This window comes from Aethalodelphis obliquidens, unplaced genomic scaffold (genome assembly GCF_003676395.1).
Source record: "Aethalodelphis obliquidens isolate GAN/ISIS:26980383/991018 unplaced genomic scaffold, ASM367639v1 scaffold7, whole genome shotgun sequence".
Classification (NCBI taxonomy): domain Eukaryota; kingdom Metazoa; phylum Chordata; class Mammalia; order Artiodactyla; family Delphinidae; genus Aethalodelphis; species Aethalodelphis obliquidens.
The window spans coordinates 4,684,146-4,711,496 of NW_020837951.1; the positions used below are offsets into that span (position 1 = coordinate 4,684,146).

Genomic DNA, 27,351 nt, shown 5'->3' on the forward strand with positions numbered 1-27,351 from the left:
CTGTAAAATGGGGATAATAACAGTGCTTCCTTATAGGCTGCAAGAGGAAGGAATGAGATGAATACACCTGACTCATTGTAAGGGCCCGATTATCAGTCATTCCCATTACAATAACCCCCCCAGCTTTCTTGCTACTCTCCCACTCCACACTCTAGCCAGACTGAACTGCTTTTTGCTTTTGGAAGCTTCCATGCTCTCTCTCCTCCAGGCTTGTGTATGTGGAATACTCTGCCAGGTCCTCTTACCCAGCTTCTAGGTCTCAATCTCCATGTCACCTCCTCCAGGAAGCCCCTGTGTCAGGCACTCTTGCTGTGTGCCTGTGCTTTCTGCATCCCAGAGCTCCTGACGGTCATGGTGGTGTCTGTTTGATTGTCTGTCTCCTCCTCTAGGCTGTGAGTCCGCTGGGCTCACATCTGAACTGTGCGCCCCTGTGTCTCCAGCACCAGGTACCTGAATATAGTTACACGTTGCAAATGAACGCGCTTAGCACACCAGGGAGCTCCGTCTCCAGTGTCGGGGGTTGTTACGACCGAGTTGGGCTGACAGGTGATGAAGTAATGAGACTGAAAAGTCCCTGGTGTCTGGGAGGGGTGGAGGGAGTGATGCTACCTTATTTACTTGGAGTTTTCAGCGGAAGGTGAGATACTTCCTAGGAAATAGGGTCATTCCCCACGAGGCTCAAGAGACCGCCTCGCACATGGGAAAGATGTGGATTCCAATTCAGATCCCCCCTCTCCCACTTCCTCCTCCAAGGCCGACGGACTCCCCTTTGATAAAAAGCACACACCACAGAGGACTTTGAGAGAGTTAAATGTGATGTTCGAGTACCTAGCGCAGAGTCTGATGTGGAGCAGGTGATCAATTTTTTAAAAGCAACAAGTGTTAATTTTTTAAAAGACACCATAAGTCACAAACCTGTTTTACATCTTCGCCCTCTGACTTCTTTTCGCCTATCCCCAATACGCAGTTCTTAATTCCTTCCCTATGACATTATCTTCAAGATAATGTTTTCAATATATAATTTATTGGGGTTTTTTTCCCCCTGAGACAGACATCTTCTAGTTTTGATCTAAAGAATACAATCAATGAAATTAATATTTAAATCTAGAAAAAATCTAAATTTAGTGACTGATCTCAGGGATTTGAATTAACAGAAAGATTTTTAGACCTTCCAGGCTCTGCACATTTCCTGTGATTCTCCTGGGCCAAGGAGGGCAGGAAAACTGCCCCCCTCCCACTGCCCCAACCTCACAGCCAGAAAGCTCCCCAAGGAAAGGGGCTGTTAGTGATTACACTAGGACGACAGCCATGAGCCAGGACAGTTGTGGCAAACAGGGAGCCCTGGTACCTCTCCTGACAGCTGTCATCACTAAGGAGTCACAGTCTCCTCCCCACAGAGCCCCACCAGCCTCAGAATCCTCTCCAATCCCAGGCTGCCTGTCTCAATCCACCTTCCAGACCGCTAGACGGGACACTCCATGCGGTCAGCAAGTATGTCCGTTCTGTTTGAAGTGTATCCCCAGAACGTGGTCTAGAATGGTGCCTGGGTGTGGTCGGTGCTCAGTAAATTCATGTGGAATAAATGAACGAGTCAGGGTTGGCACGCAAGATGAGGCCCTTTGCCGAGCCTGCAGCAAAAGAGGTGACTCCTGCTTTAACATCATCATTACCTCCAATAAACCCTGTATTTCTTCCCTTTGGGTCTTCCTACACACGCCTTTGAATTCATTAATGAAAACCGTTGTCTGAAAAAATCCTTAGCAACCAAGAGGCCCTTCAGTAGATGACTGGATGAACAAACTGTGGTACGTCCATACAGTGGAGTATTACGCTGAGCTGTGCAGCCAGGAGAGTTAAAGGCATATCACTCAGTGAAAGAAGCCAATCTGAAAAGGCTACTTATTATATGATTCCAAATAGATGACATTCTGCAAAAGGCAAAACTATGCAGACAGTAAAAAGATCAGTGTTTGCCAGGTGTTGTGCAGAGGAAGGAAGGAATAGGCAGCCACAAGATTTTTAGGGCAGTGAAAATACTCTATACGGGTACATGTCATTACCCCACAGACCAAACCCACAGACCGTACAACACCAGGAGTGAACCCTCATGTAAACTATGGACTCTGGGTGACAATGATGTGTCAGTGTAGGTTCATTGATTGTAACAAATGTACCATCTGGTGGGGATGTTGATAGTGGGGAGGAGGTATACGGGAAATCTCTGTACTTTCTGCTGTTTTACTGTGAACCTAAAACAGCTCTAAAAATATAAAGTCTATTTAAAAAAAAAAATTCAGTTCTTACACTTGTTTTCTAGCCAAAATTGGAATGACTGTAAGAACACTTACCACATCTGAACTAATTACTGAAGTCTCCTGGCATTTAGAGAGACCTCTACTCCCCTGCCAGGATGCCCTGAGACTGGCCCCTCTCCCCCTTTTAAAGTGCTTCTTGTCATTCAAAATATGGAACAATATAAATGCAGAATCATTCTCCAATGTGTGTCTCCAGCTCTGCCCTCTCCCAGGGGGGCTCCCCCATCCTGGCTTCTTTCCAGCTCTGTGCAGCGGGTCCTCACCACCCCTCCTGCCACCCTGCGGGCCCCCCCCACTCACGGCACATATCACCCCCCAAGTGTGATATATTTGTTTACTTGTTTTTCTAACGGCTCTCTGGAGGAGTAATTGACATACACATATTTAAAGTGTTCAATTTGATAGTTTTGTGGGGTTTTTTTGCGGTATGCGGGCCTCTCACTGTTGTGGCCTCTCCCGTTGCGGAGCACAGGCTCCGGACGCGCAGGCTCAGCGGCCATGGCTCACGGGCCCAGCCGCTCCGCGGCACGTGGGATCTTCCCGGACCGGGGCACGAACCCGTGTCCCCTGCATCGGCAGGCGGACTCTCAACCACTGTGCCACCAGGGAAGCCCCCAATTTGATACTTTTTATGCCTGTGAAGTCATCACTACCATAAAGATAGTGACCATACTTGTTATGGGCTGAATTGTGTCCTTCTAAAAATTCATATGTCCGTGTCCTAACCCTCAGGACCTCAGAATGTGACCACATTTGGAGATGGCGTCTTTGTAGAGGTGATTACGTTAAAATGAGGGCACTAGGAAGGGCGCTAATCCAACATGACTGGTGTCCTTACAAGAAGAGGAGATTAGGACACAGACAGGCACAGAGGGGAGACCACGTGAGGACACAGGGAGAAGATGGTTGTCTGCAAGCCAAGGAGAGAGGCCTAGAAGGAAGCAGCCCTGCCAACACCTTGATCACAGACTTCTAGCCCCGAAGACAGAAAATAGACTTCTGTTGTTTCGGCCACCCGGCCTGTGGTGCCTTATTACAGCAGCCCAGCAAACTAATACACCACCCCTCACCCCCCAAAAGTTCTCTCGTGCCCCTGTGTGGTCCCTCCCAGCCCCCAATGTCCCCACACAAACACTGACCTACTTTCTTTCACCGTCGATTAGTCTGCATTTTCTAGAATTGTATATAATGAAATTCTCTAATAATACTGTTTTTCTTTTAATCTAACTTCTTTCATTCAGCATCGTCGTGCGGTTGTGTGTATCCGTAGTTCCTTCCGTTTGTTTGCTGAGCGCTAGTCCCGTGAATTGATGTGCCGTAGCTTTTAAATTCGTGACAGCCAGAAACTGGGGGGAATCCGAATGTCCATTAACAGATGAATGGACGTGGACTTGGTCTAATGTCTTTCTCCACTTGGAGTGGACACTCCATGATGTCAGGGACTTGGTTTATGGCTATACCCATAGCACCCAGGAACCCATGCTGGCACACAGTAGGCCCTCAATAACTAGCAATTGCATCAATCATTTAAAGGCTCATTCCCATGGAGAGGACACGCCCTCACCCCTACCCCCCGCAGCCGGGCTGACCTCCCTCCCTGGACGACAGCCCCACCGGCACACCGGCCTGAGCCATCTCTGGGCTGCGTTGCTCCGTCTCCTGCCCGTGTCCTCATGCCCCACATGGCAGGTTCGTCTCATCCCCTGCCTGCCCACCATCGCCCCCCACCCCCAGGGGGCCTGGTCCTGGGCTAGGTACAGGGTGTAGCCCCCCGGGAAGCACTCCTGTCAGCTCCTGCCCACGAGGTTGCCCCTTTCACTCGTGCTCTGCCCCTGTGGTCCAGCTGTTCAGTTAGCTCATCAGCTGATGTTTGCATTTATTCGACAAACAATCACGGGGCACCTGTTGTGAGCCCTGGGCTGGAGGCCGGGGCAGACAGACGCCGAAGTCACGGTCCAGTCTGGGAAGCCAAGATTGAACAAATAACACGTAATCACCCTCTTAGAGCTGCTGTCCTGTGCCACGAAGGGCGAGGGTCCTAAGAGGGGGTGATGGTAGTGGAGGAACTTCATTTCCTTTGGGGGTTCTCTGATGGGTGACGGTCAGGCCAGCGAGGGTTGAGGGGAGACTGGGGGCGTGGGCTCCACGTGGGCAGGGCTGGAGGATACCAGAGGTTGGCCCATTGCTGTCGCTGAAGGAGGATCCATGTGGCCAGAGAACGGTGAGCAGAGGTGAGGGGGCCCCCAGGGAGGACGGGAGCTCAGGCATGGCCTTGAGGGTTGGGGCAAAGATGTGGCTTTTGTTCTGAGCACCCCCACTCTTAGCGTTCATGCTGCATTTCATGCTGTGCCGAAAGCCAAGGCCGTGTCCCTCTCAAGCCACAATTCCGTCTTGCATGTCGAGACTCTCAGTGTTCTTACAGCTCCTAACGCTACGAGGTCCACGTGAGGCAGGCCACGTGCACTTCTGGATTGATCAATGGCTGACGCAATTGATCATCTCGTTCTCGTGCTGCGGAAGGGGAGACTGTCGTGAAGGACGCTGTGTCCTTCAGAGGACAGTGATGTCTGTAGAAAGGGTGAGCCTCTCCTTCAGAGCTGGGCTGGGGGTTAGGCTGGAAGAGAGTTTTTTTACAGGTAAAGTGGGCTTTCTTACCACGTGACTTTATTCCCCAGCAGAATAGGGGCCATTAAAATGCTCTCAGGAGCGCTAGGGTCAAAGGCACCCTCTTTCTCATGTACCCTGAAAACTGCTTAAAATGTGGAATTTATTCAAGTAAAATGGACTCATCTCTGCATTCAAAAGAGAAGGTTGGAAGCACAGATCAGAAAATGATGATGAAAAACAATGTGCATGTATATGTGAGCCTCTTCTTCCTTTGTTTCTTTTTCCTGTTTCCTCTTTCCGGTCTCACTTGTTATTAGCAAATTCCCTTCCACCAGACCCTGGTCCCCCGTCCCTGGAACGCCACATGGGCTTCTAGTAGCTGTTCTGTGAGAAATATCGCAGATTTGGGCTAGGAAAGGGCCAGATCGATTATGTTAAAGGGTGGTCTTGTGAAGAACCCCAGAGGGGAAGGTTAGGCTTCCAATCCAGAATGAGAAAACAGGAGGAATGTGGCTGGAGCCAGTGAGGTCCTGAAAATAGAGCCAGAAACAGGGTAGAATAGAGACTTCATAGAAAAGCTGGGGCCTCCAAAACTGGATGTGCAGGTGGGGAGTGCCTGCAACGCGAGAAGGAAAATTTTAAGATTAAAAAAGAACAAAACAAGACAAAAATAGAAGTCTGCACTCAGTAGGGAAAAGGTAAATTGAATTTGCCAGCTAAAAATAGAAATAGGTTCAAGAAAGGAGTTCATAACATATTTAGAACTCAGAGGGACCTCAGGAATTATCTAGTCTAGTAGTTTTAAACATTTTGGGCGTTAATTTTAGCATCAGAGCTCTTTTTCCAGAATTAAAATATACAAAGCCTGTAAGAGCTGCTCTGGCAGGAAGTGGGGAGCAGGGCTCGACACCAGGGGACTCCTCACCTACCCCCGGTCCCTCTGACCTGCAGGACCTTTGGGGCACCTCCAAGGGGCATTGATTGAAAAGCACTGATTCTGGGCTTCCCTGTTGGTGCAGTGGTTAAGAATCCGCCTGCCAATGCAGGGGACATGGGTTCGAGCCCTGGTCTGGGAAGATCCCACGTGCCGTGGAGCAACTAAGCCCATGTGCCACAACTACTGAGCCTGCGCTCTAGAGGCCTCGAGCCACAACTACTGAGGCCCGCGCACCACAACTACTGAGGCCCGCGCACCACAACTACTGAAGCCCATGCGCGTAGAGCCCGTGCTCCGCAACAAGAGAGGCCACTGCAATGAGAAGCCCGCACACCATAGCAAAGACCACTCACCGCAACTAGAGAAAGCCTGCATGCAGCAGTGAAGACCCAACGCAACCAAAAATAATACATAAATTAAATAAGTAAATTTATTTAAAAAATGGAAAGAAAAGCACTGATTCTGCTCTAGCTCCTCACACTGCGGGGAGAGAAGCAAGGTTGGGGGTTGGGGGGTGCAGTGAGCCCCGGGAAGCCAGCTCTGGGTTTGCAGCTGCCCTTGCTGCCCGACATCACGATAACAGTAGTACAGATGCCACCTGGGGAGGTGACAGCCACGTATGCACGCGATGCCGCAGGCCTCACAAACGACCCAGCGACTCTGATCAGGGGCTCTGTGGCCAGACTGCGTGGGTGGAGTTGGAGAACCCCAGCCTGACTCCTGCGACTCGGTGGGTCAGTTTGACCCTCAGTTTCCCCCTCTGTGCAGTGGCGATCGTTACAGCCCCCATCATGGTGGGCTGTGGGGTAAAGGAAGGAGCTGAGTGCATGTCCAGCAAGGAGCAGAGCACCTCGCATGGGCTTGTGGGGATGGGGAGGTGTATAGATGTGGCTGCTGTCGTGGCTCCTCGGCCCCCTCCCCTCCCAGGTCCTCAGAGGGCAGAGGTGAGGATTCTAGGGGAGAATGCTTCAAAGCACCAGTGCCAAGCTCTGCACAGACTCTAGCTGAGAGTAAGCACCTGACAGATCATAGCAGTCACCAATAATTATTACTGGCACCAAGCCTCACAATAGACCCACAAAGTTAGCAAGACGTTATTATTGCCATTTTACAGGTGTGGAAACTGAGGCACAGAGGAGTTGAATGATCCTCCCAAATCCCAAAGCTGGTGCGGGGCAGGAGCCAAGCGGATCTTGGATCTCCTGCCCAGGGCCCGGCGCACCACCCCAGAGGTGGGGGGCGGGGAGAAAGGCGGGCCCCTGAGGAGTGAGAAGCAAGGTCGGCCACTGCCCGGCCAGCTCCTGTCCTTGTGCCCGGCCGACGCATGGAGCCGGGCCGCACGGTCCTTCTGCGGGGCTGTGTCGCCCCCTAGTGGTTCCATACAGGACTCTGGCCACAGCCAGGCCGTCCAGAGGGACACTCGCCCTTGCCCTTCACACCCTAGAGCTGCAGAGGCTCCTCGCGTTGCCCGGTCCTGTGCGGGCAGGACCACTCAGTGACCCCCAACCAGGACATAAGTCGGCCACCCCCGGAGCAGCCTGCAAGACCTCACCAGGCACTGGGAAGAGTGTGTGACTACAAATTGGGCTGGATCAGGTGCCTTGGCTCGGGTGTGCGTGTGTGTGTGCGTGTGTGTGTGTGTGTGTGTGTGTGTGTGTGTGTGTGTGTGCGTGTGGACCACGTGGAGGAGGTGTACATAGTTGAGAAGGAAAACGGAAAGACAGAACTCCAGTGCATATGGTGTCCACTCTAGTGCATTTAAGGTGTCACCTTAAATGGAGTTTAGGAAAATAGTGGGACTCCTTGCAGGTGTGCGTTTTGCGATTACCTACCTCATCATGGCACACTCTAAGAGCCAAGAGACAGGCAGGAGTGTAAACTGACGCAACCACTTGGGGAAAATGTTTGGCAGTACCTACTGAAGCTAAGGACACATACACCCTAAGACCCAGCAAAGCCGTTCACTGGGTATATACCTGGACTCAGGAAACACACACACTCTGTCCATCAAAAGACAGGTACAAGGTCCACGACTGCTTTAGTGGTAATGGTCCAAACCTGGAAACAACCCAAATATCCATCAATGGAAAAACAGATGCACAAACTGTGGTAGTTGTGCACATTTCCTGTAATGGAATATTAGGCAGCCATGTAAAAGGGCTACACGCACAGCATACATGAATGTCATACGCATAACGTTAAGCAATGGAAAGACCCAAACTTCCCATTTATATGAAATTCAAACCCAGGCTAAGTGAATCTGCGGTGGGAGAGGCCAAAGCAGTGGCTGCCCCCAGGAGGTTGGTGGGGGACCTGTGTGTGCACTTAAATGTTGTAGATTTCATCCTGGTTGATGGCTATACAGGTGTGAACACGTGAAAAATCATCAAGCTGTACACTTAAGACCATCCTGCTTTATTGTATGTGTGTTAAACCTTTAAAAACTCTAGCAATAAAATGAAAGCCAAGAGACATGGCGGGAAGGGGGGAGCGCTAAGCACGTGGCAGCGCAGGGCAGTGGTGGGTAGGACTCTGAGGCCTGATGGGCCTGAGGACTGCTCTGGGACCCTTCTGGGACAATCCGTGTGAAGCCGGACAAGTTCCCAGGGATGCTGGCTTTTGTTCACTGTTTTCAAGACCCCAAAGCATCCTGCTAGAGGGCTTCCTTTCCTGAAATGTACTTAGTTGATTTCCTAGTTCAAAGCTATAGGATAGGGTTGTGGCTTTTTGCCCCTTTCTTTTTGCTTCTCTGTATTTTTACCTTTTTTTATCCCCCTGTAATGAAAGTGTTATAGCTTTTGCAATATGCAAAAAAAAAGCCAATAAAAACTATTTTAATTAGAGGGGAAAAGCTGTGAGCACAGATTCGGGTTTGTGGGTTTTACACGAAGGCACATTTGGTAGCAGGGCCAGACTCTAAGAGCATTCAAGTCACGTGGGCTGGGAAAAGGGTGGGGGATTTGGAGCCTTTTGGCCAAAGCTGCCTCTACCTGCTTCATCTGTCTATGAGGTAACAGGGTTTCTATGGACACAAATGCAAAAACACGGCATGCCTCCATGGATCGCCATGCTACGTCGTTTCTTGAGCACTTACTCAGCTAAGTCACCTTTCCTCCCTTAGGTTTACAACAAGGTAGATGGCTCAGAGTGGCTTTGGTGACAGTGGGCTTTGATGGCCGTGGGTGGGAGCCAGGAGCGCTCTCTTCCAGTCCTGACCTCTCCCTTGACCAGTTGATATTCTGTGAATCATCTCCCTTCCTTGGACCTCCCTGTCTCCATCCTTCCTGTGAAGGCATCGAGCTATAGTATCACTCCCTGCCTTACAAGAATGGTCACTATTATTATATCCATTTTACACTCCAGGACACAGATTTTTTTTTTAATATTTATTTATTTTCTTGGCTGCATCAGGTCTGAGTTGTGGCACGCGGGATCTTTGTTGGGGTGCTCGGGTTTCTCTCTAGTTGTGGCACACGAACTCAGTAGCTGTGGCGAGAGGGCTTAGGTGCCCTGCAGCATGTGGGATCTTAGTTCCCCAACCAGGGATCGAACCTGCGTCCCCTGCATTGGAAGGCAGATTCTTTACCACTGGACCACCAGGGAAGTCCCCCAGGACACAGATTTTAAAACATTTAAATAACTTGACCAAGACCTCCCAATCCATAAGTGACAGCATAGGGAGTCACAGGTAGAACTCTTTGGCCCGGTACTGACTTCGCCAACCCAAGCTGATGCTTCCTCCAGTTCTAACCTTCGGGTTGTCTTATTCTACCTTTCTGGGTAAGGCAAACTGTGAAAATTAACGTTTTCCCCCCTCTAGCAAATGAGAGGTTACACAGTTTGTTTTTCAGAGCAGCAAAAGTGAGAGTAGAAAGGATTTCAAGAAGACTTCTCAGGTAAAGACTAAAGGAAATGTTATATCAAAGCTAGCAATGGTGGATTTTTTTTTAAACGTCTTTATTGGAATATAATTGCTTTATATTGTTGTGTTAGTTGCTGCTGTATAACAAAGTGAATCATCTATATGTATACTTACATCTCCATATCCCCTCCCTCTTGTTTTCAAAATCTAGAGCATTGTCTTTTCATTTTAAAAAACAATCTAAGTGATGAGCTGGTGCATTTGCCTCGTAGGAATTTGTAAATAAGGAAGGTGTGCCTCTGTTTTTCATTCTGACACCCTGGGTTGTATGTAATATAGAAATAAAGTTTATCCAGGATTTTTATTGGCTATGCCCTATCTTAATTTAAAGTGTGGATTAGTGAGGAGAGAAAGGGATTGTTAGAGGATGAATCTGTCAAGTGAAAGTATAAATTGATACAGTCTTTCTAGAGGACAATATGGCAACATGTATCAATGTTTCACATATGCACATTTCCTGACCCAGAAATGTCACTTCTAGCAAAGATATATACACAAGGATGCTCATAATAACATGGCTTGTAATGGTAAAAATCAGGAACAATGTAACTCTAAAAACGTGGAATTGGTTCAGTAAAATATGGCACATCCAGCCGGTGAGATACAGCACAACTTTTAGAAACAGAGGTGCAGAAACTGATCAGTGGGTGTTTCCGGGGGGAGGGGGGGCGCCTACTTTTCATTGTCTAAATACGTTTGTGATTTTTTTAATGTTTTATTTTGAGATAACTAGATTCACACATAGTTGTAAGAAATAATACAGAGAGATCCCAGGTATCCTTTATCAAATGGTTAACATCTTGCAAAACTCTTATACGGTAGCTCAACCACCATACTGACATCTACACAGCCAAGATACAGGACATCCCCATCACCACAGCTATCCTACCTGTTTTCCATTTATAGTTACACCCGCTCCCCTCCTGCTCCCACCCCCTCTGTAACTGCTGGCAATCACTAATCTGTTCTTCACCCTTATAATTATTTTATTCCGCAAACTTCATACATGGAATCATACAATATACAGCTTTGCGGACTGGCTTTTTTTAATTCAATGTAGTTCTCTGGAGATCTATCCAGCTGTTGTATCAAGAGTTGATTCCTGGGCTTCCCTGGTGGCGCAGTGGTTGAGAGTCCGCCTGCCGATGCAGGGGACACGGGTTCGTGCCCCGGTCCGGGAAGATCCCACATGCCGCGAAGTGGCTGGGCCCATGAGCCACGGCCGCTAAGCCTGCGCGTCCGGAGCCTGTACTCCACAATGGGAGAGGCCATAACAGTGAGAGTCCCGCAAACCGCAAAAAAAAAAAAAAAAAGAGTTGATTCCTTTTTATTGCTGAGTTGTGTTCGATGGTGTACAGGTTTTTGTGTGAACACAAGTTTTCATTTTTCTGAGATATATGCCCAGGGGTGTAACTGCTGGATATGACGGTTGCATGTTTAGTTTTCTAAGAAACTGCCCAGCTGTTTTCTAGAGGGCTGTACCCTGTTCCATTCCCACCAGCAATGTATGAGCGAGCCAGTTTCTCTGCATCCTCACCAGAAAAAGTGTTCTCACGTTTTTCATTTTCACCGTTCTGACAGGCATGCTGTGATACCTCACTGTGGTTTTAATTTTCATTTCCCTCATGGCTAATGGTGTTGAACATCTTTTCATGTGCGTTCTTGTAAGTTGTGTATCCTCTTCAGTGAAATGTTTTCATGTCTTTTGCCCATTTTCTAATTGGATTGTTCAGTTTTAAATTTTTTTAAAAACTTTTAAAAACATTTCTATTTATTTTTTGACTGCGTTGGATCTTTGCTGCTGTGCGCGGGCTTTCTCTAGGTGTGGCGAGAGGGGGCTACTCTTCATTGTGGTGCTTCTCATTCCGTGGCTTCTCTTGTTGTGGAGCACGGGCTCTAGGTGCATGGGCTTCAGTAGTTGCAGCGCGTAGGCTCAGTAGTTGTGGCTCGTGGGCTCTAGAGCGCAGGCTCAGTAGTTGCGGCACACGGGCTTAGCTGCTCCACGACATGTGGGATCTTCCTGGACCAGGGATCAAACCCATATCCCCTGCATCCACAGGCAGGTTCTTAACTACTGTGTGACCAGGGAAGTCCTGTTCATTTTTTTTTAAATGTTGAGTTTAGAGAGTTGTGTATTCTGTATACTACTCTTTTATCAGATATGTAGTTTGCAAGTATTTTCTCTCAGTGTATAGCTTGTCTTTTCATTCTCTTAAAAGGGCCTTTAGATCCAAATGGTTTTCCCTTTTTTTCCTCTAAAAGTTTTATAGTTTTACATTTTACATTTAAGTCTGAGATTCATTCTGAGCTAATTTTTGTACAAAGTATGAGACTTAAGGTGATGTTCGTATTTTTGCATATGGATGGCCACTTGCTCCAGGACTATTTGTTTAAAAGGCTCTATTTCCTCCTCTGAATTCTTTTTTTGCACCTTTGTCAAAAATCAGTTGGGCAGGGACTTCCCTGGTGGCGCAGTGGTTAAGAATCCGCCTGCCAAAGCAGGGGACACAGGATCGAGCCCTGGTCCGGGAAGATCCCACATGCCACGGAGCAACTAAGCCTGCAGGCCACAGCTACTGAGTCTGCGCGCCTAGAGCCCGTGCTCTGCAGCAAGAGAAGCCACCGCGATGAGAAGTCCGCGTACCACAACGAAGAGTAGCCCCCGGTCTCCGCAACTAGAGAAAGCCCGCGCGCAGCAACGAAGACCCAACGCAGCCAAAAATAAATAAATAAATTTATTTTTAAAAAAAAATCAGTTGGACATACTTGTGGGATCTATTTCTGTTGGGTCTGTTTCTATTATCTATTGGGTTCTCAATTCATGTGCATTTATCATCTATTAAAATTCATTTTAAAATTGCATTGATGGTATATCCTTATTAACATGGGAAAATGTAAGATAAAATCTTACAAAAGGGCAATTTAGTATATTCTGATTTTTGTAAAGCTTTTTTTTTAAAGAGTGCTTTAATGCCTGTACATGGGGTCAACTCATTAGAAAGACCCTGAAATAATGTTTTCCAATCTGGGTTCCTGGGGTTACTCTCAAGGGTTTTAAGAAAGCCGGATTCAGTGCCTTTACCTCGCTTATTAGCTGTGATGTTCAGTGAGTATAATATAGCTCTTCCTGGGGAACTTTTGGCTATGGAATCCCTTTCTTTCCCTAAGAAGCTTTTCTCAGGGCTGTTGTTCAAAGGAACACACTTTCAGAAACAGGTCTGAAAGGTTCCCTGCCAAAATATTAATAGTGATTATCACAGAACTGTGGGATTTAGGGTGGTTTTTCCTTTTCCCTTTCTCCTTTCTAAGTTCGGTTAGCTGAAAAAAAAAAATTACAACAAACGTGTTCATTTTATAAACCAGAAAGATAATAAAGATGTTTGGGGGTGGAGGGGGAGCAACTAGGTGCCAGAGGACTGGAAGGGAAGGCAGCTACGAGCTGGTTTGCAGAAGCAGGAAAGAAAGCCAGGCTGGCAAGAACCCCTGGGAGGATGGGAGAAGCAGAAAACACAGAGGGCACTGCCAGTTCACCTACAGGAGGGAGATGGGGGCTCAAATCTACACAGATCACAGCAGTGCTGCGTGGTGATGGAGAATGTTGTCATACAAAACACTCCCAGCATGCCCTTGGGAAGACCTTGCAGGGGACCGCTGGGAAGGGCTGGTCCTGACGCCACCTGCACCGGCGGGGGTGGGGGGCGGGCATGAGTATGAAGGTACATGTGATGCTGGGGGCTGTTACATCTCTGAGACTTCATAGCAGAGTATTTTGATTAAGTCAGCTTAAAATGAGGCTCCTGCTAATTGTATCCACAGACCACTCTTTTTTCATTTTCTCATTTATTTATTTATACCCTGCCTTGTTCTGGGGAAAAAAAACAATTAAGAATAGCTCACAGCGTTCATAAAATAAGACTAAATAGTGTAAAATTAAAAGCAGATGGAAGAAGACAGGAGAACAAGGATGGGTGCCAAGAGGATCCAGCAAGGAGGCTTCTTCTTTGTCCTCTTCCCACTGTCCAGGTGGACGAGATGGCGCAGTAGAATTCCTTAGGGTGCAGGCAAGGGGACGGCCAACCTGAGCTGGGGTATCAGGTCCCACCATGGGCCCAGGCCCTGTCCGAGGTATGCTCTCAATACATATCTATTGAATGAATACACACATTTGACATCAAAAAGTCAAAACTGCCTCAGGTTTCCATCGGTGACTCTCAGGTTGTGGAACCACTGTTGGGACAGAGCTGAGATTTCCCAGGATTAAGATTTGCGTGGCTTGGAGACCAGTGTTTTCTCAGGAGAAGACCTTGAAGAGGGAACAAACCAGCCCTCAGAAGCAGACTTTCCCTCATACCCATTAGGATGGCTATTATGAAAAGAAAAAAAGAAAACAGAAAATAACAAGTGTTCACGAGGATGTGGAGAAACGGGAACCCTTGTGCACTGTTGGTGGGGATGCCAAATGGTCCAGCCACTGTGGAAAACAGTATAGAGGTTCCTCAAAAAATTAAAAATAGAATTACCATATGATCCAGCCATTCTACTTCTGGGTATATACCCAAAAGAGTTGAAAGCAGAGACTCTGAGAGATATTTGTACACCCGCATTCACAGCAGCATTATTCACAATAGCCAAAAGGTGGAAGCAACCCAAGTGTCCATTGATGGATGAATGGATAAACAAACAACAAAGGAACAAAAAATATATATATAATTATTATTATTCAACATCAAAAAGGAAGGAAATTTGTTAGATGTTACACAGGCTACGACATGGATGAACCAACCTTGAGGACATTACGCTAAGTGAAACAAGCCAGACACAAAAAGACAATACTGTATGATTCCACTTATGTGAGATACCTAGAGTAGTCAAATTCATAGAGACAGAAAGTAGAATGGTGTTTGCCAAGGGCTGGGGGTGGGGGCGGAGGGTGGAATGGGAAGTTAGTGTTTAATAGGTACAGAGTTTCAGTTTTGCAAGATGAAAGAGTTCTGGAAATGGAATGTTGGTGATGGTTGCACAACAAGGTGAATGTACTTAATGCCCCTGAACTGTGCACTTAAATGTGGTTAAGATGGTAAATTTTATACTGTGTATATTTTACCACAAAAACAATTAAAGAAGAAAAGCAGGTGATTTCCAAAAGGAGGCTGTGAGCCGGGAACTATGGGTCTACCAGCTGTCACATCTAGGGGGTATGGGAGAGCAAGGGGTGCCAGAGAAGGCTAGAGACTTCCAAGAAGACAATTTTAGCAAGGCCCCTGCTCTCTTGGTTGGCTAGAGAGACTCAAGGTCTCCCTGATCAGCATAGCTCCTGGGATTTCCCTGGTGGCGCAGTGGATAAAACTGCGCTCCCAGTGCAGGGGGCCCAGGTTCCATCCCTGGTCAGGGAACTAAATCCCACATGCATGCCACAACTAAGAGTTTCCATGCCACAACTAAGGAGCCCCGGAGCCATAACTTAAGGAGCCCTGGAGCTGCAAGTAAGACCTGGCTCAACCAAATAAATTAAATAAATAAATAAATATATTTTAAAAAAACAAACAAACATAGCTCCTGCCCCAGAGAAACTACCTAGGGTCATAGTGTTTATTGATTTAGTCAACAAGTACTCATGGGGCACCTACTATGTGCCAGGCATCATGACACAAACCCTGTCCTTGTGTATCTTGCATTCTTTTAGGGGGAGATGCCCCCAAAGCAAACAAGGAAGTATAAAATCGAGATAGGAACCAAAAGTACACACCAGTACGATTCCATTAGATAGCATTCTAGAAAATGCAAAAGAATCTAGAGTGACAGGAAGCAGATCGGTGGTTGCCTGGGGCTGGTGGTGGATGAAGGGGTCAAGTGCCAAGGGCACGAGAAAAGCTTTGGGAGTGATGGAAATGTTCTGTATCTTGATTGTTGATGGTGATTTCATGGGTGCGTACATCTGTCCAAACTCATCCCACTGTACGCTTTAAACATATGCTGTTTACTGTGCATACATTCGATTTTGCTTGATAACATATTGTTTTAGTTGAGTGATAAGCTACAAAGTAGTGGGTTTCTCAAAGGTCACATTTCAAGTGAGGCCTGAAGGAAGAGATGGGGCCATCTCGACAAGGCTGGAGGTGGGGTGGGGAGGAGTGTCCTAGGTGAAGGGAACAGGATTTGCCAAGGTCCAGAGATGTCAGGAGAGCCCAGCACATCCGGAAAGCTCGAGTGGCTGAGGAGGACCGGGGGTCCCGGTTGTGTCTGGTGGGCCTGGTGAAGGAGAGGTGAGGTTGAAGATGAGAGTGGATGGTTGTACTTTGTGCTGAGGGTGATGGGGTGTGGCTGAGGTTTTTTAATTTGGACATTGACACAATCAGCTTAGCATGGGGAAGATTTCTCTGGCCGCAGTGTAGAGAACGAGTTGCCACAAGGGCAAGAATGAAGGTTGGGGCCCATTAGGGCGCTGTTGGCATAACACAGGTGTGAGATGGAGGCCCAGATGAAGAGCAAGGAGAGTGGCGGTGGGGTCGGAGTGGAGAGGAAAGCCTCGAGGCATTTGTAATTGAGTAAATGGGGGTTGAAAGAAGGCAGAGGCAAGATGGACGCCCAGGCTTCTGAACTGGGCAACCCATGGAAGGAGGTGGCATTTCCTGAATAGGAAACCCTGGAGGAGAAGCAGGTTTAGGGGCTGAAAGGCTGAGTCCAGGTTTGGACATTTGAGTCTGAGCTGCCTACAAGACAGCCTGGGCAGGTGTTCAGCAGGCTGTGGACACTCAGGACAAAGTCTGAGCTGGAGACTCCAGGAGGCATACACACGGGGTTGGAAGCAGGGGCTAGGGCAGATTAACCTCCCAAAAATGCTCACAACATCATCTTCCATCCCAGGTGGTCCTTTTTAGTGACCTTGGCATCCCCCACAAAGCAGTGCAGTCCATTGCTCCACCCCCTTGAATATGGGCGGACCCTGTGACTGCTTTGACCAATAGGACGTGGGGATGGAAGGTTTGACCAATGGGACATAGGGATGAAAAGTTTGACCAATAGGACATAGGGATGGAAGACTTGACCAATAGAACACAGGGATGGAAGGCTTAACCAATAGAATGCAGGGATGGAAGGCTTGACCAATAGAACGCAGGGATGGAAGGCTTGACCAATAGAATGCAGGGATGGAAGGCATGCCCCGCCAGGTCCAGGAGTGGCCCTTAACTGTCCTGGTAGCTGCTGCTTCCAGGCTCTCAGAGGCCAGCCACCATGTTCCTAGTGCATGTTTTCCAAGACCGCTGTTCTGTAAGAAACCCAAGCCATGTGGAGACAAAGAGAGTGGTCGAGGAGCACTGAGGCCCAACGCGTTCCTGAAGAAGCCACTTTGTAAGTGAATGCTCCAAACCCTGACCCTGACTGATGTCACTGAGATCGGATGCAGGCTGTCTAGGCGAACTCTTGCTGGTACCCAAGAGCTGCACAGATTTAAGCTATTAAATCCGGAGATAGTTTGTTATTCAGCAAGGTAAATAATCAACCAAGACAATAGCAAATGGCCCACTGAGCAAGCGGATCCTGCGACAGGGGGACAGGTAGAGGAACGGAGGGTCCAGACTCACCTCTCAGAATAATCCCAGAGCCAGGAGGAGAGCTTTGAGGTATGCGTGTCGACAGCATTGCTGCTTCTTCATTTCTACACCACTCTTTCCTTCTAGATGGAGAGGGCTCAGATAGCATAACACTCGGAGCCTCTCTCTGCTCCTGCACCGACTCCCACCCCCCACCTCCAGGAGGAGTTGCTCAATTTAGAAGGAGAAAGTGGACACGTGTGACTAAGCCCTTTCCTGCCTCTTCCCCTGCTCTGTTCCCCCCACACCAAGTTTTACAAGGTAGCCCTGCAGTTCCTTGTGCATCTCCCCTCTGTCCTGTGAACTCTGGCTACCTTATTCTCCCCAGACTCTCAGCATTGTTCCTCAACTCAGGGAGTCTGCCGGGCTCTGCCTGGGTCGCCCTTCCCTGCACTGCGGCCTGGAAACTCTCTCCAGGCATTAAGCTGGAACAATCTTAAGGCTCGCTTCATTTGTATCCATCCTTCAGGGGTCACTGTCCTTCCTTCCTTCCTTCATCATTGGACCTTGATCAGTTTATGAGATAGGTACTCATATCCCCATTTTACAGGTACACCAATATGAGGCAGGCACCAGCATTACCCTCATTTCACAGATGAGTAAACTGAGGCTTAGAGAGGTTAAGTGACTTGTACAAGGTTGCTTAGCAAGGAGCAGGACCAGAACTTGGACCTGGTTCTTTCTTTCTTCCAGGATCTGAAACACCACACTCTACTACCTCTCCAAACGCATGCCATAACCAAATGTAACTATTCCAGGTCATTCTCCACTGCCCAGGTTGTTGTATTTCTGTATCCTTATCTAAAACAATAGGGAATAAGAACCTGCCCTGCAGAAATAATAACATGAATGAGCAAGACATACTGACCTTGATATTTATTGCAGTTTTGTTCATAACTTTAAAAAATTGGAAACAACATGTGCCCATCAAGAAGAGGATGCTTAGGGACTTCCCTGGTGGTCCAGTGGTTAAGACTCCACACTTCCAATGCAAGGGGCCTAGGTTTGATCCCTGGTCAGGGAACTAAGATCCCACATGGTGCTGCGGTGCTGCCAAAAAAAAAAAAAAGAAGAGGATGCTTAATACATGCTGGTACATCCATACAGTGGAGTGCTGCACAGCTGTTAAAAAGTATCAGGAAGATTTATATGTATTGGCATTAAAGATGTTCAATCTCTCTCTCTCTCTCTCTCTATATATATATATATATACACATACATATATATGTAAAATGATAGCACGTTGTTTTTTTAAAAAAATCTATCTATCTATCGACATCTCCAGTCCCATGCAGGTCCATGAGGGGGAGCATTGCTCTGCTCCAGGCAGCCATTCAGGGACCCAGACTCCTTCCATCTTCCATCCTTCATCACAGCAGAAGGAGAAGAGAGAGAGTAGAGGATCAGGTGTGGGAGATTTTTATGGGCTGGGCATGGAAGTGACAATCATTACTTCAACCATATTCCATTGTCCACCCTTGAGCATATGGCCACTCCTCACCACAGGGGAGGCTGGGAGATGTCGTCTAGCTGTACGCCAGTAGGTGGGCTTGGTGAGCATCTAGCCAGCCTCGGTTGCACCAACTGATATGTACCTTTTAAACCGATGCGTATAAAAAAAAAAATATGTGCATGGATATATTTTTAATATGGAAAAGTCTGGAAGGATGTATTAAGCCGTTCCCTCTCATGAGTGAAAGGGAGACTTTCACTTTATATGTCTGTATGTTATTTTTCAAAATGATGGCACGTATTTTCTGTGATTAACACTTAAAGATTTGTATGGGACTTCCCTGGTGCTCTAGTAAGACTTCGTGCCCCCAATGGAGGGGGCCAGGGTTCGATCCTCGATCGGGGAACTAGATCCCACATGCATGCCACAACTAAGAGTCTGCATGCCGCAACTAAAGATCCCACATGCCACAACTAAGACCAAGCGCAGCCTAAATAAATAAATATTTTTTTAAAAAAACACACTTAAAGATTTGTAAAATAATATTACTTTGCTTTTCTTAAAAATGGCTTTGAGCTACAGTAATCAAGACAGCATGGTACTGGCACAAAAACAGAAATATACATCAATGGAACAAGATAGAGAGCCCAGAGATAAACCCACGCACAAATGGTCACCTTATCTTTGATAAAGGAGACAAGAATATACAATGGAGAAAAGACAGCCTCTTCAATAAGTGGTGCTGGGAAAACTGGACAGCTACATGTAAAAGAATGAAATTAGAACACTTCCTAACACCATACACAAAAATAAACTCAAAATGGATTAAAGACCTAAATGTAAGACTGGACGCTATAAAACTCTTAGAGGAAAACATAGGCAGAACACTCCATGATGTAAATCACAGCAAGATCCTTTCGGACCCACCTCCTAGAGAAATGGAAATAAAAACAAAAATAAACAAATGGGACCTAATGAAACGTAAAAGCTTTTGCACAGCAAAGGAAACCATAAACAAGACGAAAAGACAACCCTCAGAATGGGAGACAATATTTGCAAATGAAGCAACAGACAAAGGATTAATCTCCAAAATATACAGGCAGCTCTTGCAGCTCAATATCAGAAAAACAAAAAACCCAATCCAAAAATGGGCAGAAGACCTAAATAGACATTTCTCCAGAGAAGATATACAGATTGCCAACAAACACATGAAAGGATCCTCAACATCACTAATCATTAGAGAAATACAAATCAAACCTGCAGTGAGGTATCACCTCACACCAGTCAGAATGGCCATCATCAAAAAATCTACAAACAATAAATGCTGGAGAGGGTGTGGAGAAAAGGGAACCCTCTTGCACTGTTGGTGGGAATGTAGATTGGTACAGCCACTATGGAGAACAGTATGGAGGTTCCCCAAAAAACTAAAAATAGAACTACCATACGACCCAGCAATCCCACTACTGGGCATATACCCTGAGAAAACCATAATTCAAAAAGAGACATGTGCCACAATGTTCATTGCAGCTCTGTTTACAGTAGCCAGGACATGGAAGCAACCTAAGTGTCCATCGACAGATGAATGGATAAAGAAGATGTGGCACATATATACAATGGAATATTAGCCATAAAAAGACACAAAATTGAGTTATTTGTAGTGAGGTGGATGGACCTAGAGACTGTCATACAGAGTGAAGCAAGTCAGAAAGAGAAAGACAAATACTGTATGCTGTATGCTAGCACATATATATGGAATCTAAAAAAAAAAAAAGGTTCTGAAGAACCTATGGGTAGGGCAGGAAGAAAGATGCAGACATAAAGAATGGACTTGGGGACACAGGGAGGGGGAAGGGTAAGCTGGGATGAAGTGAGAGAGTGGCATGGACATATATACACTACCAAATGTAAAACAGATAGCTAGTGGGAAGCAGCCGCATAGCACAGGGAGATCAGCTCTGTGCTTTGTGACCACCTAGAGGGGTGGGATAGGGAGGATGGGAGGGAGACGCAAGAGGGAGGAGATATGGGGATATATGTATATGTATAGCTGATTCACTTTGTTATACAGCAAAAATTAACACACCATTGTAAAGCAATTATACTCCAATAAAGATGTTTTTTAAAAAAAATGGCTTTGAACCAACGGAGTTTAGAAATTTAAATGTGCACTAGGGGGCAGGAGAGATGTGCGTTTTGTGTGCTTCTGCTATTTGCTAGTCGCCATTTACTACATTTCTTGCATAATTTCCTCCTTCAGCAGGCCATGTGTAACGTTTGCTGAACTGTTTAAGAAAATGACAGCACAGCTTCCCTGGTGGCGCAGTGGTTAAGAATCCGCCTGCCAATGCAGGGGACAAGGGTTCGAGCCCTGGTCCAGGAAGATCCCACATGCTGCGGAGCAACTAAGCCCGTGCGCCACAGCTACTGAGCCTGCGCTCTAGAGCCCACGAGCCACAACTACTAAGCCTGCGTGCCACAACTACTGAAGGCCGCACATCTAGAGCCCATGCTCCACAAGAGAAGCCACCGCAGTGAGAAGCCCGTGCACCGCAAAGAAGAGTAGCCCCCTCTCGCCACAACTAGAGAAAGCCCGTGTGCAGCAACGAAGACCCAACACAGCCAAAAATAAACAAAATAAATAAATTTTTTTAAAAAAAGAAAGAAAATGACGGCACCCAGGCCTCGCACACTGGCGGGCTTCAGCTGTGGGCTCAACCATCCCATCTTAATCGGATCCTCGAGGCTGTGGTTACCTTATGTGTCAGGATTGAAAATGCGTGTGTTTCATACTAGCTTTCGAGCACCCAGAGCAAGAAGTCTGTTAACTTGCCTGAGAAAAGGCCAAAGTACTGTGAAGCCAATGTACTGCCTGCTCTGCTGGGATCAGTCTGGGAGATACCACATTTAGATCATGGAGTGATGACCCAGACATCTCTCCCCACCTTTTTGAGGATGTATGTGGACACTTCCCCAGTCTCCTGAGCATGGCAACCAGATCTGGGATTAAACCATTTGGGGGCATGGGGGAATGTGGGGGAACTCATGCTCGCAGGAATGAATAATGAGCAAAATCTCAATGAAAACAAAATCACTAATGTCCTCTAAAGTCACTAAAACATTTGTCTCCTCTATTTGGACTTTCCTGATGCTCCGAATCGGGATGAATGCCATCACACCCAGACAACATGGTGGGCACCCCCCACTGGAATGTTCATCATAGCCAGTCTCATAGAAGAGTTTGTTGGGGACTGAGAGTTCCACCCCCAATTCCCATGGAGCTCCTGGAGACCAGGAACCAGGTCTTGTTTGTCTTTGTTTTTCTCATGAGGCCAGGACGCTGAGGACATGCAATCTATGTGAATGGAATGGAACTGAACTGAACAAATACGGAGCATCATGTAAAATACTGTGGGGTACCTAAAGAGAAGTCTGGGTTAGGGAAGTTGTAGCACAGTGGTTAAAACATGAGCCTGGGGGGAATAAAGTTAAAAAAAAAAAAGTGTGGAGCAGACTGACTACTTACTAGAAGTGTGTCTCTGTGTAACCCGCTGAGCCCAGGGAGTGGAGAAGATGGACGTGGCTGCCCTCCTTCACCAGACCAGGAGGGTTAGACCCTAGCAGCTGTTTGGACTGTGTAACCCTATCCACCTGGCCAGCCCCGATTGGACCGGGGGTGAGCCTCTGACTGGAGCTGGGCCAATCAGATCATCTGTCTTGGAACTCAGGTTTGGGAATGAGCATCCTTCATGGATCTGGTCTGTTAGCTGAGGTGGGAGAGGAAGGGACCTGGGGGTGGCCGGATAAGGGGCCGTGTGGGCAGTTCAGGTGCCGGTGAGGTATTGCACTTCCTGCCCTTCGGTTCTACCCGTGAGACACCTGCGTGCTTTCTAACAAATTCTTTTCGCCGAGCCATTATTAAATTGGTATCTGTAACATATGACCAAACAAATACTCCCTGATCTAGATCCCACCCTCCCAGGATTACTGTGAGGGCTGAAGCAGTGACCAGCCGCAAGCAGCCCTCATACCATTGCTACTATTATTAATGGACTCCACCTCCCCTTCTGATCTGCAGTAATGATATAGTGAAGACATCATCTCTGTCCTCAGGGAACTGACCATGTGGTTGGGGAGTTCAGGCAGGTGCGTGTGAAGTGATTGTCAACAATCCAATCTGAGATGAGCCCTGGACCACCAGTCTCCTTTGGCTGTTTTTATTTATTTATTTATTTATCTATTTATTTATTTATTTTTGGCTGTGTTGGGTCTTCGTTGCTGCAAGCGGGCTTTGTCTAGTTGCGGCGAGTGGGGGCTACTCTTCATTGCGGTGCGTGGGCTTCTCACTGTGGTGGCTTCTCTTGTTGCGGAGCACAGGCTCTAGGTGTGCAGGCTTCAGTAGGTGTGGCACGTGGGCTCAGTAGTTGTAGTGCACGGGCTTAGTTGCTCCGTGGCATGTGGGATCTTCCTGGGCCAGGGATCAAACCAGTGTCCCCTGCATTGGCAGGGGGATTCTTAACCACTGTGCCACCAGGGAAGCCCCAAAAGCCCCTTCTTTTTTTTTTTTTTTTTTTTTTTTTTTTTTGCGGTACGCGGGTCCCTCACCGCTGTGGCCTCTCCCACCGCGGAGCACAGGCTCCGGACGCGCAGGCCCAGCGGCCACGGCCCACGGGCCCAGCCGCTCCGCGGCACGTGGGATCCTCCCGGACCGGGGCACGAACCCGCGCTCCCTGCATCGGCAGGCGGACCCTCAACCACTGCGCCACCAGGGAAGCCCAAAAGCCCCTTCTTAAAAAGGCTCTCTTAGCAGGCTCCTGGCCACCTTGCTGTCCCTTCCACCGTGGATTCTGCAGAGCTGTGTAGTGGTCATCTGGTTCATCCTTAGCTGGACTGTTGGGAGAGGGCCCAGAAGCACCCTTGCAGGTACTGATTGAGTTCCTTCCCTGTGTTGCTGCCATGTACATAAGCCAGACATGGTCCTAGTACTAATAGTGTTTTTCATTTTCTGTATCTTATGATGTGTTTTTTTTTACATTGAAATTTTATTTTTATATTTACTTATTTATTTATTTTTAATTGAAGTATAGGTGATTTACAATGTTGTGTTAGTTTCAGATGTGCAGCAAAGTGATTCAGTTATGCACACACACACACACACACACACACACATATATTGAGTATAGTTCCCTGGGCTATGCAGTAGGTCCTTTTGGTTATTTATTTTATATACAGTAGTGTATATATGTTAATCCAAAACTCCTAATTTATCCCTCCCTCTCCCCGTCCTCTTTGGTAACCATAAGTTTCTTTTCCATGTCTGTCTCATGAAGTTTTGACATCTTAAAAGTCTTGCTGGCTTGGGAGAGTCTAGCCAATTCTTAGAGATAGGTGAGGGAGCACACCTTTCATATGCAAACCAACCCATCCCCAGTCACCTTATGAGAGGACATGCCTGCCTTCATATGGTTCTCTAATTTCTTGTATCTGTTATATAACTCTCACACACCACACCAATATTTCCTCTGCCCTAGGTTATCCCAGGGCCAGGCAACTAGAGTGCACCCCTTTTTCCAGAGCCCATTGGAATTATTCACACTAGTCAATCCTAAACTGTTTACTCTGCCCTGCCTTGCCTTTCCTGAAAAAAAACCCAATAAAGACTCTGTCCTAAGCTTTCCCCTCACTCCTGCTTCTGCCTCCTGACCACCCTGGTGCTCCCCATGTGGTCCTGCATGGTGTGGTGTGCCCCCTTCTCTCAGGAAATGTAAGTAATAAATTCTCCTCTCAACGGCGTTGGCCTCTCCTTGTTGTCACTCAGTCACCTCCATAAATTAAAATCCCATGGGTACAAATGAGACAGTCCATGCTTGTAGGAGCTCAGAGTGTCCTGAAGGGGACAGACATTAAACAGGTACAAGAAATTAAAGAACTGTATGGAGGTGTGTGCTATCAAGGAGACATATAGGATTCTGCAAGGCTCTTAACCCTCCACGGTGCCAAGATGAATGTCCATGGATTTTGCCTCATCAGCATCTCTTCTCCAGATATTGCTTTGAGAATCACCCGTCCCCACTCCCAGTTGCTGGCTCTGTGGCATCCACTCCCCATGTTTCTTGCATTTGGTGCAATTCTCAGGCCTGGCCGATTTATGCACCCTACTCCCCCACCCCCCACCTGCAGTCATTGGCTCAGCGACAGGCATGTGACTCAAACTAGGCTAAGGAGAGTCAGCTGGTACCCAATTCAGCCACTGCACAGAGAGAGATCAGTTGGGAATAGAGCCAACGCAGAGGAGTGATGTCGTAGTTTCAGAGCCTAGAGGTAGCTGTTGGTCCTGGCTGTAACCCTGGTTTGCTAGTTACGATGTCCAACAAACTCCCTTTTTGCCCTAACTGAGCTTAACTGGGTTTCTGACAGTGAAATCCAGCATCCTGACCAGTACAGGGAACTGGCCCTAATGGGGTCGGGGGGGGGTGGTGTCAGGGAAGGGTTTCCCGTAGAAGTGGCAGTTAAACTGAGAAGTGAAAGATGACTAGGAATTAGCCAGGTAGAGAGGAGGGAGAGAGCATATTCTAGACAAAAAGAGCAGCATGAGAGAAGGCTGTAAGGTAGGAAGAACAAAGCTGTAGGAATCTGTTTGCTTTCATTACCTTGCATGTGTTCTATTATAGCTATAAACATCTTTGATGAATAACCTTTATTACATAAGCTCCATGACCCTTATTAACAGTAATGTCCATTTATAAAGTACTTTTTAAAAAAATATTATTTTATTTATTTATTTTGGTCATGTTGGGTCTTAGCTGCGGCAGGCAGGCTCCTTAGTTGCAGCTCACCAGCTTCTTAAGTTGCGGCATGTGTGCTCCTTAGCTGCGACTCACCGTCTCCTTTGTGGCATGCGTGTGGGATCTAGTTCCCTGACCAGGGATCGAACCTGCGTCCCCTGCATTGGAAGGTGGATTCTTAACCACTGCGCCACCAGGGAAGTCCCTATAAAGTACTTTATTGTTTGAAAATGTCTCGTCATTTGATATGTCATGATTTATTGAATATATTTGGTTCCACTCTCACGAACCCCTGACTGGGCCTACTATTCAGACTGATTTTCTGCTTTGCACCCAGACTTTTGGACCTAAAAGACTGACTCAGAAGCCTAGAAGAATTGGGGACGGCTTTGGGAGTGGGGGGAGAGGTGGTCTGGGGCCAAGGGCCAGTTTTGCCTGACGATGCAGCTGCCATGAGAGCTGAGCAGTGTGGCTCTGGCTCAGAGCAGCCATTCATCAGCTCGAAAAGAGAGACGAATTTGTCAATCTTTGGCTTTGCCTTTGACCCCTAGAGAGCTGGAACTGAGGACTCTGGAAATTTGGCCGCCACCCAGGGCCAGCTCTCAGTTACAGAATCAGCGGGCCCGCCAGAGTGTGCCGGCAGATGCGAACAGGAATCTCTGCAACGTCAATTACCTTTCCTTCTCCCTCCACCTCTTCCAAACCCTGTTCCCATCACCAGATTATTTATCTGAGGGAAACAGGAGGGAAAACCGAATTTGTTTTGTGTTACTTCTTTGCACTCCATCTTGGGCCAAGAATAGCGAGCAGGGGGCAGGATGTGAACATCCCTTGTGTTACTAAAATTTGTTGTTATTTATACTTGCATTATATGATTTAACTTTGACTCCCCAAGTTACAAACTCTTTGGAGGGAAGAATCGATCGTGCACATTTTTGTAGGACCCATAGCAGCTCACACAGTGCCTAGCCCTAAGTAGGATCTTTGATTCTTAAACCAATGACTTTTTCTGAACTCGTCACCATGCTAGAAAAGGCCCACAGCTGAGACCCAGGCTGGAGGATAGCCTGGTCCCCATTTGGGGGTCAAAAGAGTAGAGCAGGCAGGGGTCGCTGTGTCCTAATGGGTTGGACCCAGACGTTGGCAGGGAGACTCTGGGCCTCTGGGGACACTGAACCTGCAGGGGAGTGTGGCCCTGACCTGGCCAGGTGGCTCCTGCCGTCAGGGGCTGCTGAGTCTCAGGTAAGGGGACAGGTCAGGTCAGTCCCCGGCCTGGAGCCTCTGGGAGGGCAGGGAGCACTGGCCAGGTGACTCAGCAGCAGGGGCTGCCGAGACCCAGATGGAGGGACGGAGCGGGGATTGGTCCCAGGCCTTGCCATGAACTATGGCCCATCAAGGGGCTCTGAATCCTGGGTGGCGTCAGTCATAGGCCTGGCATGGAGGCTAGAGTTTGGGTGGGAGCTCTGTGTTCCAAGTTGTCAGGGGGCATGCCAGGCTCTGGGCAGGGGAGGGCACTGAACCCTGGATTGGGGTGTCAGTCCCAAGCCATGGTATGGAGACTACAGGCCAGCAGCCGGGGGAGAGGGGAGGTGGCTGAGTCTCGGGGGAGTCTCAGTGGCTGGCTTTCAGCCAGCAGGGCAAGCTGAGTCCTGGTTGGGATCAGACTCAGGCTTTGAGCTGGAGACTCGGGTTCCACGGCAGAGGAGGCTGAGTCTGGGGTGGTGTCCAACTCCAGGCCTAGGC

At 47.7% G+C, this 27,351-nt stretch overlaps 1 protein-coding gene across 4 annotated transcripts in view; it reads left to right on the forward strand.

Moving 5' to 3' along the window:
* Positions 1-27,351, forward strand: part of RAPGEF1 (Rap guanine nucleotide exchange factor 1) — a 233,375-nt gene that overhangs the window by 64,935 nt on the left and 141,089 nt on the right. For 2 of the 4 annotated variants that reach the window (XM_027104470.1, XM_027104472.1), the window contains exon 1: positions 16,924-17,131. The exons of 1 other annotated variant lie outside the window; for it this stretch is intronic. In XM_027104470.1, the coding sequence (XP_026960271.1) occupies positions 16,930-17,131 (202 nt within the window). In that variant the 5' untranslated portion in view covers positions 16,924-16,929. Of the gene's footprint in view, positions 1-16,923; positions 17,132-23,633; positions 23,747-27,351 lie in introns of those variants that run through there. One more of the 4 variants, XM_027104471.1, reaches the window with a different exon arrangement.